Here is a 14,824-nt window from a genome sequence, read left to right on the forward strand (position 1 = left end):
TATTCCGGGCTGTCGACATTTCCTCAGTTTCTGTCGGCCGTAAAGTTCCTGGTAGATCCACATGGGGGGCATGTCAGTACATGGTCATACACATTACTGTCACTAGGGACCTGACGGGTCTGGACAATCCACTTGCGTATAGGTTATGTCTATATGTATTTATGTGTAGATATGACTTTATATATGCATGATTACGATATATGTGTTATATTGTGTATTACATGATGTATATACATGAACGCTGAAATAATGGTATTCTTCTCATGGGCTGGTCGCTCTGTTGATTAAGCTCTAGATTGGCCGGGATCGAGTTGGTTTCGATGCTCTCAAGGAGTCCGAATATTAATCTCTTCACAACGCGGAGAGAAATCTATGACAGTCAACTCCTGGTCGACGCAGAGCCCGGTCGCAAAGGATCATACACAGGCAGCTAAGTGAAATTTTATTTCTATACTTTGACCTTATTTGCAATGTATGCACTTGAGGGAGTGTGGTAGTCGGGTAAGCATCCGATAGAATTATCCTGCCCAGAGTGGGTAGGGCTTGCCTATGTTTATTTTTCCTTATAACATTACAGCAGGCTGCCAAGTGACAGTAGGTGGTGTGACCGGAAAAATGCGGAGGTCGTCTCCAGGAGATGCTGGTGGGAGGTATACAGCTGTTTGGTGTGGCCTCTCTTCAGTTAATCTCGGCGGTATCCGCTGATAAGGCTAAATTCGTGAGTTAACCTCCTTCACAACGGTGGATGACGCATTCTTTTGTGGGATGCAGTCTATAACCGGTTCGAGACCGTTCTTTTTATTTTTCCTTTTCTGTGTAGACAGTGGAAGGTGAAAAGGTAAGTGTTCTGCAGCCTTGTTAGGTTCGCAGAAGTGGACGTAGTTTCTGTTTCCACTACATACACCACTTGTCGCTGAGTCTATCTGGCTGGTCCCCACTTCGGTGACCACTTGTCCACTAATTTTCAGTTAGTCTAGGAATAGACTACGACATGTGAGTTATTTATAGAAGCCAAAGGGGAACATTCTGAGTTACGGTTGTTTCCCCTTACTGTTTTTTCTAATAGATTTTGCCACTCCCCTATGGAAGGGGAGGTAACACGCAACGCCTTACAGAGGTGCGTCACGTTCAGGACATTGTCTGGTTGTCCCTGTAAAAAGGTGCATATCCTTGTTTATCTCTGACGGTTCTTCAGCGCAGAAATGGGCCTGTTGTTCCCAACGACGCAGATGTCAGAAGTGGTTTTCAGAGTAGATACTGACCGGTTATGGTTTGGTGTTTTCCTGTGGAAAGAGGTCTGAGGTTCCAGAGTTGGATCGACTTTGAGGTGACACCTCATCAATAGGTTCCATTAAGAAGATGCTGCAAGAGAGTTTTTTTTTCGGAGAGCAGGTCTAATACCAGAGTGATTTTCATGGGACCAGTTGGAAATGTGGTCCGGGTCTCACCTGCGCATCCACCGGAATATAATCAAAACGGCCAGGACATCGCTCCTGTGGTGTCTGCTCGATTTTTTCCTTCTAGAGGAATAAAGGTTAGGGATCCAGGTTTAGATCTTGGTGTCCGTGCATATAAATCTCCGAAGCTGGGGAGCAGTCCTTTGCAAGGGACGTATTTCCAGAGGATGAGGTCAGGTTGGGAAACTTGTCTGCTGTAAGCTTTGGAATTAAGAGCTATTTTAGACGAACGTATTCTTCATGCTCTGCCGTGTTAATTCTGCCAGAAGCCTTGTCAGAAATGGCGTAAGTAATCCGCTAGGGCGGAACAAAAAAAAAACGAAAATGGCAGAAGATGCACTGTTTGCAGTTGAGGGGGAAGTCTGGTAAACGCTATGTTAGCAGTCTTCATTCCGGAGGTAAACGACGGAGACATAGATTTCCTTTGCGGACATGATATTCAGCCGGGAAAAATACTGTCATTATTGAGAAGCTTTCCCAGACGTGCCAAGTCTTTGTGGAGTGTCGCAATTGGACATGTTGGCGTTTCGCCTCAACGTGAGACCTCGAGGAGAGGGTTCCAGGTTAAGAGACACTCGGGATATAGCAGCGGACATCCCTGTGACACCGTGGGTGTTTTTAGTCGGTCGAGGTGGCCTCTCCGCTTTCACTTTTCTGGCAGTGGTAAGCGTAAGATGATCGATGATCCTCTGAACTCCGGTCTAACCAGAGAGGGTTGGCTATCCAGTTTTCATGGTTTACTCATAGAAAATTACTGCCCTCTTCCTTTACGTGAGGTAATGTTACAACAGGATCAGGGCGTGTATCAGGACTTACCGCGGCTGCGTCTAATGGCGGGGCGGTTGAAGGTCGTATCCTAAGCTGAATGGGTGTCCCCAGTGAAGTCGTTTCTTCAATTCTTCCGGCTTGGAAAGAACTCACGGCACAGCGTTACAACCGTTGTTGGAGTAATTATGTGTCTCGGTGTGTATCCAGGAAGGCTCCTATGGAGGACTTTCAGCTAGGTCGTGCTTATCCATACGTTACAAGCCGATGTGAAGGCAAGACTATTACGTTTTTTTGCGGAAATTTTTCTCGTTTGGAAAGTGGTCAGGTTTTTGACTTCGACGTCCGCAAGGCGGGTGTCGGAAGTGGTGGTCTTGTCCCACAAGAGCCTTGTTTGATCTTTCAGGTGGATAGAGAGGAATTGAGTACTCGGTTGATAGTTCTACCAAGAGGGGTTTCGCAGAAATCAGGCTTTTGTTGATGCCGGGGGTTACTTAGGCATTAGCTGGTTCAAACCCCCTTGCTCTAGCCAGGGTTTTGAGTATGCAAGTCATCTATTTGGCTTAGTTTGGAGTAACAGAGGCCCTGTTTATGTGGTATGTTCCCAGCTTACTTTGGGAGACTGCGTTATGCAGTTTGTTGCATGCTGAATCTGTGATGCGGTCTGGCATGTTTGTTCTACGGCTGCTTTGCCGTCACCGAAGTCGGTGGAGGTTCCTTCTTTTGGGAAGATGGGATTTTCTTGGGCGAATGTCCGAGGAGTCTCGGCGGTTCAACTTTGCCGAGCGGATTCTTGGTCGGGGTCAAAAGTTTTTGCCATGCTTTACAAGTTTGATACCCGGATTGTTGAGGACCTTGTGTTTGCTCATTCGGTGCTGCAGAGTCGTCCGCACTCTCCCGCCCGTTTTGGAGCTTTGGTATAAACCCCATGGTCCTTTTGAAATCCCCAGCATCCTCTAGGACGTATGAGAAAATAGGATTTTGGTACCTACTGGTAAATCCTTTTCTCTTGGTCCGTAGAGGATGCTGGGCGCCCGTCCCAGTGCGTACGGTGTCTGCAGTTATTGCTTTTTGGTTACACCCTGGTGGTGTGTCTTCTCTGTCTGGTGGTTGCTACCGTTGTTCATGACATAGCATGCAGGGTCCTATTTTTGTTTCTGTGGACACATGGGTTGTGTTACATATTCTCTCAGGGTTTTGTTCATGCCGTTGACTGGTATTCTACGGAGTGCCACGTTCTACGGTGTGTTTGAGGTCTGAGCTGGTATGACACTCACTGTGTTTATAACAATAAATTCTTTCCTCGCAATTGTCCATCTCTCCTGGGCACAGTTTTCTAACTGAGGTCTGGAGGAGGGTCATAGAGGGAGGATCCAGTTCACACCCACTTTAAGTCTTTACAGTGTGCCCAAGCTCCTGCGGATCCGTCTATACCCCATGGTCCTTTTGGAATCCCCAGCATCCTCTACGGACTAAGAGAAAAGGATTTACTGGTAGGTACCAAAATCCTATTTTACTTCCTAAATAATACATCCCAAATGCTTAGGTCTTTTTTCTGCTGTTTATTTTGTATCTTGTGCTTTGTGTAAATGTGAATGTCTAATACCAGTTTACACAATCTGTATTGCTGCACGACAATATGGCGGCCATTGGAACGTGTTTTCACTTCTAGTTTGCCTAACTTGTTGCAGACACTCATCTTGATCAGGAGTGCTGAGTGTTTTCTGATACAAGATCCTATCCATATATACCCTGTACATTACCATGTGCATTAGAGTCACCCGGGTTCCATCTGCGGTGGTTTGTTGTATGTTACATCTATATGGTGCGGATACTCCTCTGTATGATTTCATAATAAAAGCTTTTGTTTGCATCTAATTATTACATTATAGCTTTTATTTTTTATTCTGTTTTATATTCCCGTCTGAGTAATTACGCCATAATGTCTAATCTCGGAGTGGACCCCAGAAGATGTAAAGAAACCGTGTAAGTGTTCCATCATTCTGTTTCGTGTAAGCATACAGGTAAGTGATGGCACGGTGGTCACTGACCGTCACATTCCGGTGGTATAATGGAAGTGGACTGTCTCAGCTTATTCTAGTCTACTGCAGAAATAAAAAAATCAGCATTTATCCTGCTTAAAAAAATGACAAATCCCATAAATCAAGCTTGGTTGCACAAGACAGAAGCCACATTAATGGTGGCACATCATATAGGCTGAGGACCCATGTTTCTGGGATATATGGCATAACTCCCTCTTCACCCACAAAACCTTCCCTTCACCATTCACAATGTCCACCATTGCCCCTTCAGAAGGGACACAACTTTCCTTTGCTTGTTCCACCTCCTCCTGTACAGAGCCCAGGACCACCTTCATGACCATTACATGTTTATCTGGAGGCCAGGCATCTGGGAGGTTCATGGCCTGAGATGACCACAGAACCACCAGGTAGAGGGCAAGAAGAATCCCCAGGATCTGGAGAGTCCAAGGATCCACCCCACATGAGGCAGAGAAGGGTCAACCACAGGGTCTGGCTCACCTATTTCCTTCCTAAAAGCTGCTCTTTACCCAGTTTGGTACCTGTGGGATCCCACTCCAATTTCCCTTGAGAGTCCTTACCCTCACTAATCCCTTCTGAACCTACTAGTTCCTTCCCCTTCCAACCACTCCTCCTTTTTAAGCTTTTCACCACCTGCTGTGTGAGTCCCATCCAACTCCTCCATTCCTTGACTCATTGGTGTAGCAACCCCCTTCTCCCCACCCCCACCTCACTTCTACACTGCAGTTAAGCTGTGAGACTTGCTGCTAGCAGTACTCACTACTCAGCACACACTCACATCATGATTACACAGCTGTGCCAGAGACACTGTCTCACTGACAACCAGGACGAGACACACCCAGAAAGGCATGTATGTATGAGTACGGAGAGAGTGGGCGCAGTGGGGCTGCATGACTGACAACCAGGACGAGACACTCCCAGAAAGGCATATATGTATGAGTACGGAGAGAGTGGGCGCAGTGGGACTGTATCACTGACAACCAGGACGAGACACTCCCAGAAAGGCATGTATGTATGAGTACGGAGAGTGGGAGCAGTGGGGCTGCATCACTGACAACCAGGACGAGACACTCCCAGAAGGCATGTATGTATGAGTACGGAAAGAGTGGGAGCAGTGGGGCTGCATCACTGACAACCAGGACGAGACACTCCCAGAAGGCATGTATGTATGAGTACGGAAAGAGTGGGAGCAGTGGGGCTGCATCACTGACCAGGACGAGACACTCCCAGAAAGGCATGTATGTATGAGTACGGAGAGAGTGGGTGCAGTGGGGCTGCATGACTGACACCCAGGACGAGACACTCCCAGAAAGGCATGTATGTATGAGTACGGAGAGAGTGGGAGCAGTGGGGTTGCATGACTGACACCCAGGACGAGACACTCCCAGAAAGGCATGTATGTATGAGTACGGAGAGAGTGGGCGCAGTGGGGCTGCATGACTGACACCCAGGACGAGACACTCCCAGAAAGGCATGTATGTATGAGTACGGAGAGAGTGGGCGCAGTGGGGCTGCATCACTGACACCCAGGACGAGACACTCCCAGAAAGGCATGTATGTATGAGTACGGAGAGACTGGGAGCAGTGGGGCTGCATGACTGACAGCTGAGCCTGTCACATCAGTGAGGTGACAAAATGCAAGATATAGGGGGAAATGTACTAAGCCTGAAAAGTGATAAATTTCACAGTGATAAACTACCAGCCAATCAGCTCCTAACTACCATGTCACTGGCTGTGTTTGAAAAATGACAGTTAGGAGTCGATTGGCTGGTACTTTATCACCGTGATAGTTATCACTTTTCAAGGCTTAGTACATCTGGCCCATAATCACCTAGCTAAATCAGGCACTAATGCAATGTTACATGTATTAAATGAGCAGCAAATATATTGATTATTAGATAGCAGCTCCTATGCGGCAACTGGATGCCTTAGACGATATAAATTGTTTAAGTTTCAATAGAGACATAAAAGAGCGCTGATGGTATATAAATAAAAATATTTCTAATAGTTATTAGAGTTCAACACAATAAAAACAGTTATGCCAATAATAAAAGCCAGCCTGTGACATGACAGCTAGGATCTGATTGGCTGGTTCTTTATCACCTTCCACTTTGTCACTTCACCGAGCTTAATAAATCTGCCCCTAAGTTTCTTAACAGAAGGATAAGAAAACAGCCAGGGAAAAAAGGGGGGAGGAAAGAAGAAAAAAAAGGAAGCTATAGGATAAAATAGAATAACATACAGACATTGATTCATATATTATTCAGCTCAATGTTTTCGTTGAGCCCTAGAGGGAACAAAGTATCTATCATACAAATCCAGTATGCTTCCCTCTTACAGAGGAGGTTATATCTATCCCCACCTCGGAATGTCTGTTTTATATGTTCAACTCCCTGTATGGGCAGAACCCCACAATCACCTCCATGGAGTGAGCAAACATGTCTAGGTACACTGTGTTTAGTTGACTTTTTAAGAATTAATCTTCTATGTTCTAAAAACCCTAGAGAGCGTATTGTTCTACCGACATATTGGCAACCGCAAATGCAGGAGATTACATAAACCACAAATGTTGTCTGGCAGTTTATATTGCCCACTATATCGAAGTATTCTTTAGTTCTATATGATAAGAATTATGATAGTCAGTGAGGTGGATGGGGCATCCCATTCCCAGCTGGAACAGCACACTATATGTAAGAGCCGGAGCGGTGCTGGGCTACTGGCTGACAGCCTATCATCTCGGTGCAGCGGCAGAAGTCTGTAAATGATGGGAAATAACATCTGGCCCATGGCTACTGTGAGGAAATGAGAGGTCTGTGACAATATAGCTATGCCTCATTTCTCATGTCAGATATGTACTTTTTATCCCCATATCCCTATACATTCAATTCATATGTTTCCTCATTCTCCATAACATGTCCATTACTGCTCACCCAATATTGTGTATAAATCAACCTTAATATTGTTACTATATGCAATTGTGTTACGTTATCTGTTACCCTTTGGATAATGTATTCATGTTAGACCTAGTTTTCTATTGTTTACTACCACCACAGTGGACACTCAAAGGGTGAGTCATATAAGGTACCATTGCCCATTTTTGTTTACTCCCTATTGTCCTACAGTGAGCTGACCAGACATGGTTGTTCTCTGACTGATGTAATCACCTTGATTAGAATATGTATTGTATTACAATGCTGTAAGATCCTTAGACAAATATGTCACACACACCCCTGCTATATGAAGCTTCTGGGGGTATAAGTAGAGCTAACCAGAGAGCTGAGAGATTCTATGCTCCTTGACTAAGTAGTGATGTTCTGTCAGGAGTTTGTGGTGGGAATTGTCATGTGGAATTGGATTACAGAGGTGTGCTGAGCTGGTTAGAGCCCATTCTGTTCAATAACCACTGTTGGTGTTTCATCTACCACTGTGAGTGATTTGGAACCCAGTATCTTCACAGCTACTATTGATGGCGGGTAACTACCTGGCTCTCTGCCTTTGATGGTAAAACTAGTTATCATCAGGTATAAACCATCAATGATTCCTGATCATCAATGGTTGATAGCCAATCCTAGACCAGACACTGAGAGACCACAGCCACCACCAGATCCGCAATGTGTACCTAGAAGCTGCCACATATGGCACTTGGTCACCCACCATCACATCTACCTTCTCCTAGAGAGCCACCTTCACAGCTTTCCACATCTAAGCTGGAACTCTGCAGGTTTCCTTCACCACCAGCTTGGATCTTCTTTGCATCAGCATCCTGGCCAGCCTCAGACAGGTCCATGGAATCAGCATTATAACTTTTGACTCTCTATTTGCTGCAGCTGCTGTATAGTTCCTGTGATTTCATCCAGCTCATTAACCAGCTGCACCAGCTCCTCATTTCATGTAACTCTCCCAGCTGCTGTAACAGTTTTTTCTCCTGCAGGGTCCACAGGTTATCCACAGGATAACATTGGGATATGATGATGCGACAGTGGATTTGCACCAAATGGTCAAAGCTTTTGGCCTCCCAGCATGCAGTGGGCCCGTCCATATATCCCCACCTCCTGGCTCAGGCAAATCAGTTTTTTGTTTGGTGTGGCTGGAGCCAGTCCATGGTCAAGAGGGCTTCTGGTTTTTAGCAGCTATAAGCTTTCTTATTTTATTTTTATAGTCTTTTTCTTGAGTGATCTTTCTAAAAAGCATCTTACACCTACCTTAGAAAGAGTAGCTCCAACAATGCCCCGCTGAGTCATGACAACGCTTACCCACATGTACAGTGCTGTTTTGGCGGGAGTCTGCATCGGATATACTAGCAAGTCCAGCAGAAGTTACCTGGCTGTGACCGGAGCATGGGGAGAAGGTAAGGCATCGGTTCTGCTTAGAGGGGGAACACGGACACAGTCACACTGTTTTGGAGGAGATTACCGGTCACTGATGCAGCTGCCACCTATGGTGCACCGTGCTAGGCCTTCAGGATCATAGGCTCCAGAGGTAGTATGAGGCCACCATCCCTGGGATTGATGTCAGCTGTGGGGAGTCAGACGCTCCCCTGCTCACCCCTCCCATGAACCATTTTCTGGCTTCCATCTGAGACACTGTGTATCTAAAAGGACCCAGTCGCAGCATAGGCGGCTGTGTGACTGGTGCGGCTTTATTCACTTGGGCATCTGTGTTCACTGTAGGTTCACGGGGCGATTGTGTACACTATTAGTGTCTGGATCCACTCAGCGTTCGCTAACGTATTGATCGGTCCTGGAAGTGAGGTGAGTCTCGTCGTATCCCACTCTCCTGAGCCGGGTAATACAGCACTAAGTATCTAACTACCTTTTGAGTACGAATAGTTGGATATGTGCCTAATGCATACGAGTCTAATAATTATTACTGTTGTTCTTTTGCTATGCGTCTGAATATGGCTAAACTCCTATATAAGGTAATAGTCACATAGTTACATAATTAGTGAGGTTGAAAAGAGGCAAAATGCCCATCGGGTTCAACCTGTATTCTGTGATCAGCTGATCATATTATAATGTACCTGCTGATGTAATGTCTTAGTACCAATTGACAACAATGACTCTTACCACTCCCAGATTAATGTCACTGTGTTAAATGCTATAACCCTGGATACTCTTTATAGTTAGACATTTGTCTAATCGGTTTTTAAATACATTTACAGAGTCTGCCATTACTATCTTCTCCGGCAGGGAGATTCACATTTTTATTGCCCTTACCGTGAAGAACCCTTCCCTACGCTGTATACGGAAGCCTTTCCTCGTACTCCAGTGTCTCTAGCCCTTTAACCAGTTTAGTAGCCCGCTTTGAACTCTTTCTAGTTCTCCTATATCTGTTTTATAATATGGTGCCCAGAACTGAACACAATATTCCAGGTGCAGACGTACCAATGATTTGTACAGTGGCAGGATTACATCCTCGTCCTTGGTCTCAATGCCCCGTTTTATGCATGTGAGCACTTTACTTGCCTTTTTTGCAGCATTTTGACATTATGTACTGTAAGCCTATTATCCATGAGCACCCCCAAATCTTTTTCCACCACAGTTACCCCTATAATTTCCCCATTTAGAGTGTACAATGTTTGTGTGTTTTTTTTTGTCCCAAAATGCATAATTTAGCTTGTTTCTATATTGAACCTCATTCCCCATTTAGACGCCCAGGCTTCAAGTTTAAATAAGTAATTTTGTAGAGACTCCAAATCGCTATCTGAATGACCTTACACAGCTTAGTATCATCCACAAAGATTGACACTGTGCTTTCCAGGCCTATTCCTAGATCGTTGATAAATATATTGAACAGTTGTGCGCCAAGTATGGACCCTTGTGGTATTCCACTAACTACTGGTGCCCAGCTGGAGAACATCCTGTTGACCATTTCTCGTTGTACTCTGTTATCCAGCCAATTACCTAGCCATGTACAAATAGTATATCCTAGACCAAGTTCCCTTAATTTGATGATCAGTCTCCTATGTGGCACTGTATCGAAGGCTTTTGCAAAATCTAAATACACCACATCCACTGCTTTTCCCTGATCAAGATTCTCGCTCACTTCCTCGTAGAAGCTAATTACGTTAGTTTGACATGATCTATCCCTTACGCTCCCCCCTTCTCCACCCCCAAATAGTTCACTACCCCCATCCTTACTGCTCTCCCTAATTAACCCATAGCTTCTAGCTAAATATTCCCCCCAGGCTCCTAGTTTAAAAGTTCCTCCAATCTTCTAACCATCCTGCCCCCCCAGCACCGCAGCCCCCTCTTCATTCAGGTGCAATCCATCGCAAGAAGAATAAAGTATGAGTGCGCTGTCAGCGGCAGCCAGTATGAGGGAGGTCAGCCCCCAAATGAATAGACAATAGATGACGCCTGACTGAGAAGTCCACCCAGTGTTCCAGGAACATAAACCCCTCCTTCCTACACCAGTCTCTAAGCCACACATTTACCTCCGTGATCTCCCTCTGCCTCCCTGGGCTAGCACGTGGCAATGGTAATATTTCAGAGAATATTACCCTAGATGTCCTTGCCTTAAGTTTCTTGCCTAAGTCCCTATAGTCTTTATTAAGGACATCATAACTGCCACTAACTTTGTCATTGGTGCCAACATGCACCAAGACCGCCGGGTCTTTACCAGCCCTTCCCAACAATCTATCTACCCTGTCCGCGATGTGCCGTACCTGAGCACCCGGAAGACAACAGACTACGGCGATCATGGTCCCAGTAGCAGATTGCCCTGTCTTCCTGATAATAGAATCCCCTACCACCACAATCTGACTAGGTACCTCATTATCTTTTTTCACATCTGTTCTGGGGGGACCGCTACTCTGGTTGCTAGAGGAAACTGTCTCCTCTGGTTCTGTCATTTCCTCACTGCCATCCTCAGAATCTTCATCCAATCGGATAATTTATTGGGGTTTGGCAGATCGGAGATGTCCTGTCTTCCCCTCCCCCTCTACTTCCTTCTAACCATGACCCAGCTGTCTACCTGATCTTCCTCGTCTACCAGTGATCCCCCTGCAACTCCTCCACCGTTCTGCGTAAACTTTGCTCGAGATTGTGAATGCTCCTCAGTCTCATAACGGTCCGCTCTAGATCAGTTACCTGGGCTTCCAGGGCGGCCGTACGCTCACATCTCGCACAGATGTACCCGCACTCGGACTGTTGTGTCAGGTGCGCATACATCATGCACGGCATGCATTGCGTGAGATTCCCAATCTCGGCCACACCCATTTTTTTTATTAGTGCTAACTCCCTGTTACCTTCAGAAAATCAAAAAGAAGGGGACAATCAATATATAAGGAACAATAAATAAATAAAATAAAGGAATAAGGGACAATAAATAAAAAAAATATATAAATGGATAGGATAAGGATAAATTTAGTACAAATACAGGGACTCAACAATAAAATGCAGTAATGGATAAAGGAAGACAATCAGTTATACAACACAGTGGGAAAAGCTAATAGGGAAAGTTAATACTTATCTGCTCCCTGCTCCACTGATCTGTGCACAGAAGTTGTTCTCCCCGGCTGCAGGCTCCCTTCCCCACCAGCTGCTGGCTCCCTCCAGCCACTGCTTCCTCCTGACTATTGTCTCTCCCTGGCTGCTGTCTTCCCCCTTGCTGCCGGCTTCTGGCTCCCCCGGCTCACGGCTCTAGCACCTTGTCGCTCCGTCCTTGTGTGCGTCCTTGTGTGTGCGCGCCCAATGTCACTTCCGGTTCCAGTCGCTCTATGCTTTTTCTCAGTAATAGGTTTCTCCTACATACTTGAAATGTATTTGTAGTTGATTATGTGCTCATATTGCTTATTATACTAATGTATAAACAGTGACTGCTGAATTTACTATAATTCTGTCAGATCTTCAATGCTTGTACTAAGCAGGGTAGGGTCAGATTTTATGTCCCTTTAACAAAATTGAAAGTGATTACAGCACAAATTGTGTAGTACACTGTGCAAGTGTGTGATTATTTATCATGTCTAAGAGCGGCAGGGGTGAGGAAAATACACTCACAGCAGCACCAATATTCATCATGTTTGTCAAAGCTGAGTTAAGCTCTCAGGATCTGGTTTAGAAAAATTGTTTTAGCTTTCATCAAAGTCTCTTGAAAAATCCAAGGAGGACACAGGTGCAAGTTGAACCACCATGGGCTACCTTTGTACAGACATTATCCAGTATAGCTCAGTGGATAATTCCAACTTCTGTACCAGGGATAGGTTACACTATTAACCCTTACATACAGCATTCCACCTGAGGTTTATCACATCCAGCAGTGGAAGCAGCAGCCTCTCAACAGAAACAGGCTGAAAGGACAGTGGTAAGTAAAGCACATAGACATGAAACAACATCTTCACAGTCTACACATGCTTCAGATGAGGATTCGTTGGAGAATGAAGACTCATTACACTCCATTTCTGCATATGAAGCTGAGGAGGAAGGTCTCAGCTCAGTGGACATACCTGAGTTAATTAAGGCAATGAAAGCCATTCTATCCTTACAAGAATCAACAGAGTCTGTGTTAAAATCCAAGTCACCTGTGTTTAAATGTTCCAAAACAGTCAGTACTGAGGTTCCTAGGTCAGAACAGCTGAAGGAAATTATGGAAGAGGCTTGGGCTTCTCCCAGTAAGAAATTTAGAATTCCAAGGAAATGGAATTTCAATTATCCTCTTCCCCTACAACCACTTTCTGCAACATCACAATTAGATCCCTTCAGGCCTTTGGTATGAGATACTTTGAGATGAATATTCGAGGTGGGGATATAGATGGCAATCTCCTTAGGTTTGAGAGCCAAATTATATTCCTAATGGGATGTCAACATCCAAGAGGTCTGAATGAAAACAACAGTTACTTACTTTTTTTGTGAGATTGAACGTGCATCAGGAGAAAACATGATCCTGTTGTATACCATTATGAGATCCAGTGTGTATCCAGGAGTTTTCCCTTTTGAGTAAATGATTACCTGCTGGATACGTCCACCTACTCACAAGTTCAAGTGATGATCCCCTGGGATTTGAGAGATCAAATGTAAATGACAGTTACCTATCTATTTTATAATGGGGGAACTATGATTCTGATATATACCATCATATGACTTATTGTTTTTTTTGTCTTTCTAGGATTCTGTCTCTTGAGAAATTGATTACTTACTTGTTGTGTCCATATATATACATGGACTCAGTTGAGGGTATTTTGAGATCACATTCATTATTATATATTAATAGACATATGTCTATTTCATATATATTTAGGGGATGATTTGTACTTATAAATCCATTGTAGGGGCTAGATTCCTGTACATGTGTCCCACATTTTATGCATATTATTAATACCTGTATTGCTAACTTCAGATTTGATCCATATAGGAGGAGTATATAGTAACATAGTCATTATTAGATGTGGTGTTTTAGGGAAGAGCCCTGGATATACTTTAACATAGAATTTATTCACCTATGCAGGGAATACATGAGTATGTAACCTATTTGAGGCTAGCAGTCAAATAAGTCCACACAGACCATCAGGCATTGGGTAATAGACACTTTGAGATGAACATCCGAGGTGGGGACACAGATGGAGATCTTCTCAGGTTTGAAGGTCAATGGCATCCTTAATGGGATACCAGTATCCAAAAGGGCTAAAGGAAAATAATAGTCACTTACCTTATTTTTGAAGATTGAACATACATTAGGTAAAAATGTGATTTTGATGCATACCATCATGTGACCCACTGTGTACCCAGAATTCTCCCTTCTGAGAAATAGACTACTTACCTGTTACACTCATTTATTCACAAATCCAAGTGATGATACCCTGAGATTTAAGAGATACAATATAACAATAGCCACTTACCTTTCAATGATGGGGGAATTAAGATCTCGACGCACACCATGATACGTTTTATTAATCAATAGCTCTCATGGGATTCCCTTATTTGAGAAATTGATCACTTACCCGATGTGCCCACACATTTATGGATTCAATTGAGGGTACTGTGGGACCACATTTACTATATGTCGGCAGATATCTGTCTAATTCTATACATATCTAGTAGATGACATACGTTCATTAGATTTTTTCTTGCAGAGGTCAAAATCTTACTTATATGTCTTATATGTTACAAATACTATTAATAACCATATTGATAAAGAAGGACTCAAATCTTTAGATGAGATCTATATAGAAGGAGTATACAGCAATATACAACTCACCAGACGTGGTAATTTAGGGAAGATTTTTGCACATACCTTATCATAAATTCATCCATTTGTGTAGGGAATTTATTGGAAAATAATTAATCTGAAAATACCATCATATTGAGTCTTCACAATCGGTTTAAATACTCTAATATAAATAAATATATATATATATATATATATATATATAGGAGGTCATTCCGAGTTGTTCGCTCGGTAAATTTCTTCGCATCGCAGCGTTTTTCTGCTTAGTACGCATGCGCAATGTTCGCACTGCGACTGCGCCAAGTAATTTTGCTATGAAGATAGGATTTTTACTCACGGCTTTTTCATCGCTCCGGTGATCGTAGTGTGATTGACAGG

At 44.0% G+C, this 14,824-nt stretch overlaps 3 protein-coding genes across 3 annotated transcripts in view; 1 reads left to right on the top strand and 2 right to left on the bottom strand.

The window, feature by feature from the left end:
- LOC134984517 (zinc finger protein 2-like) overlaps window positions 1-13,402 on the top strand; it is a 47,552-nt gene extending 34,150 nt beyond the window's left edge. Inside the window, exons 5-6 of the mRNA XM_063950084.1 lie at window positions 12,626-12,991; window positions 13,388-13,402. Of these exons, the coding sequence (XP_063806154.1) occupies window positions 12,626-12,991; window positions 13,388-13,402 (381 nt within the window). The remainder of the gene's footprint in view (window positions 1-12,625; window positions 12,992-13,387) is intronic.
- The window catches only part of LOC134984491 (oocyte zinc finger protein XlCOF22-like), a 350,792-nt gene that overhangs the window by 283,290 nt on the left and 52,678 nt on the right, over window positions 1-14,824 (bottom strand). The gene's annotated exons all lie outside the window — the stretch shown is intronic.
- Window positions 1-14,824, bottom strand: part of LOC134984507 (zinc finger protein 585A-like) — a 201,488-nt gene that overhangs the window by 55,700 nt on the left and 130,964 nt on the right. The window lies entirely within an intron of this gene.

The sequence above is a fragment of the Pseudophryne corroboree genome (assembly GCF_028390025.1).
Source record: "Pseudophryne corroboree isolate aPseCor3 chromosome 3 unlocalized genomic scaffold, aPseCor3.hap2 SUPER_3_unloc_6, whole genome shotgun sequence".
Lineage (NCBI taxonomy): Eukaryota > Metazoa > Chordata > Amphibia > Anura > Myobatrachidae > Pseudophryne > Pseudophryne corroboree.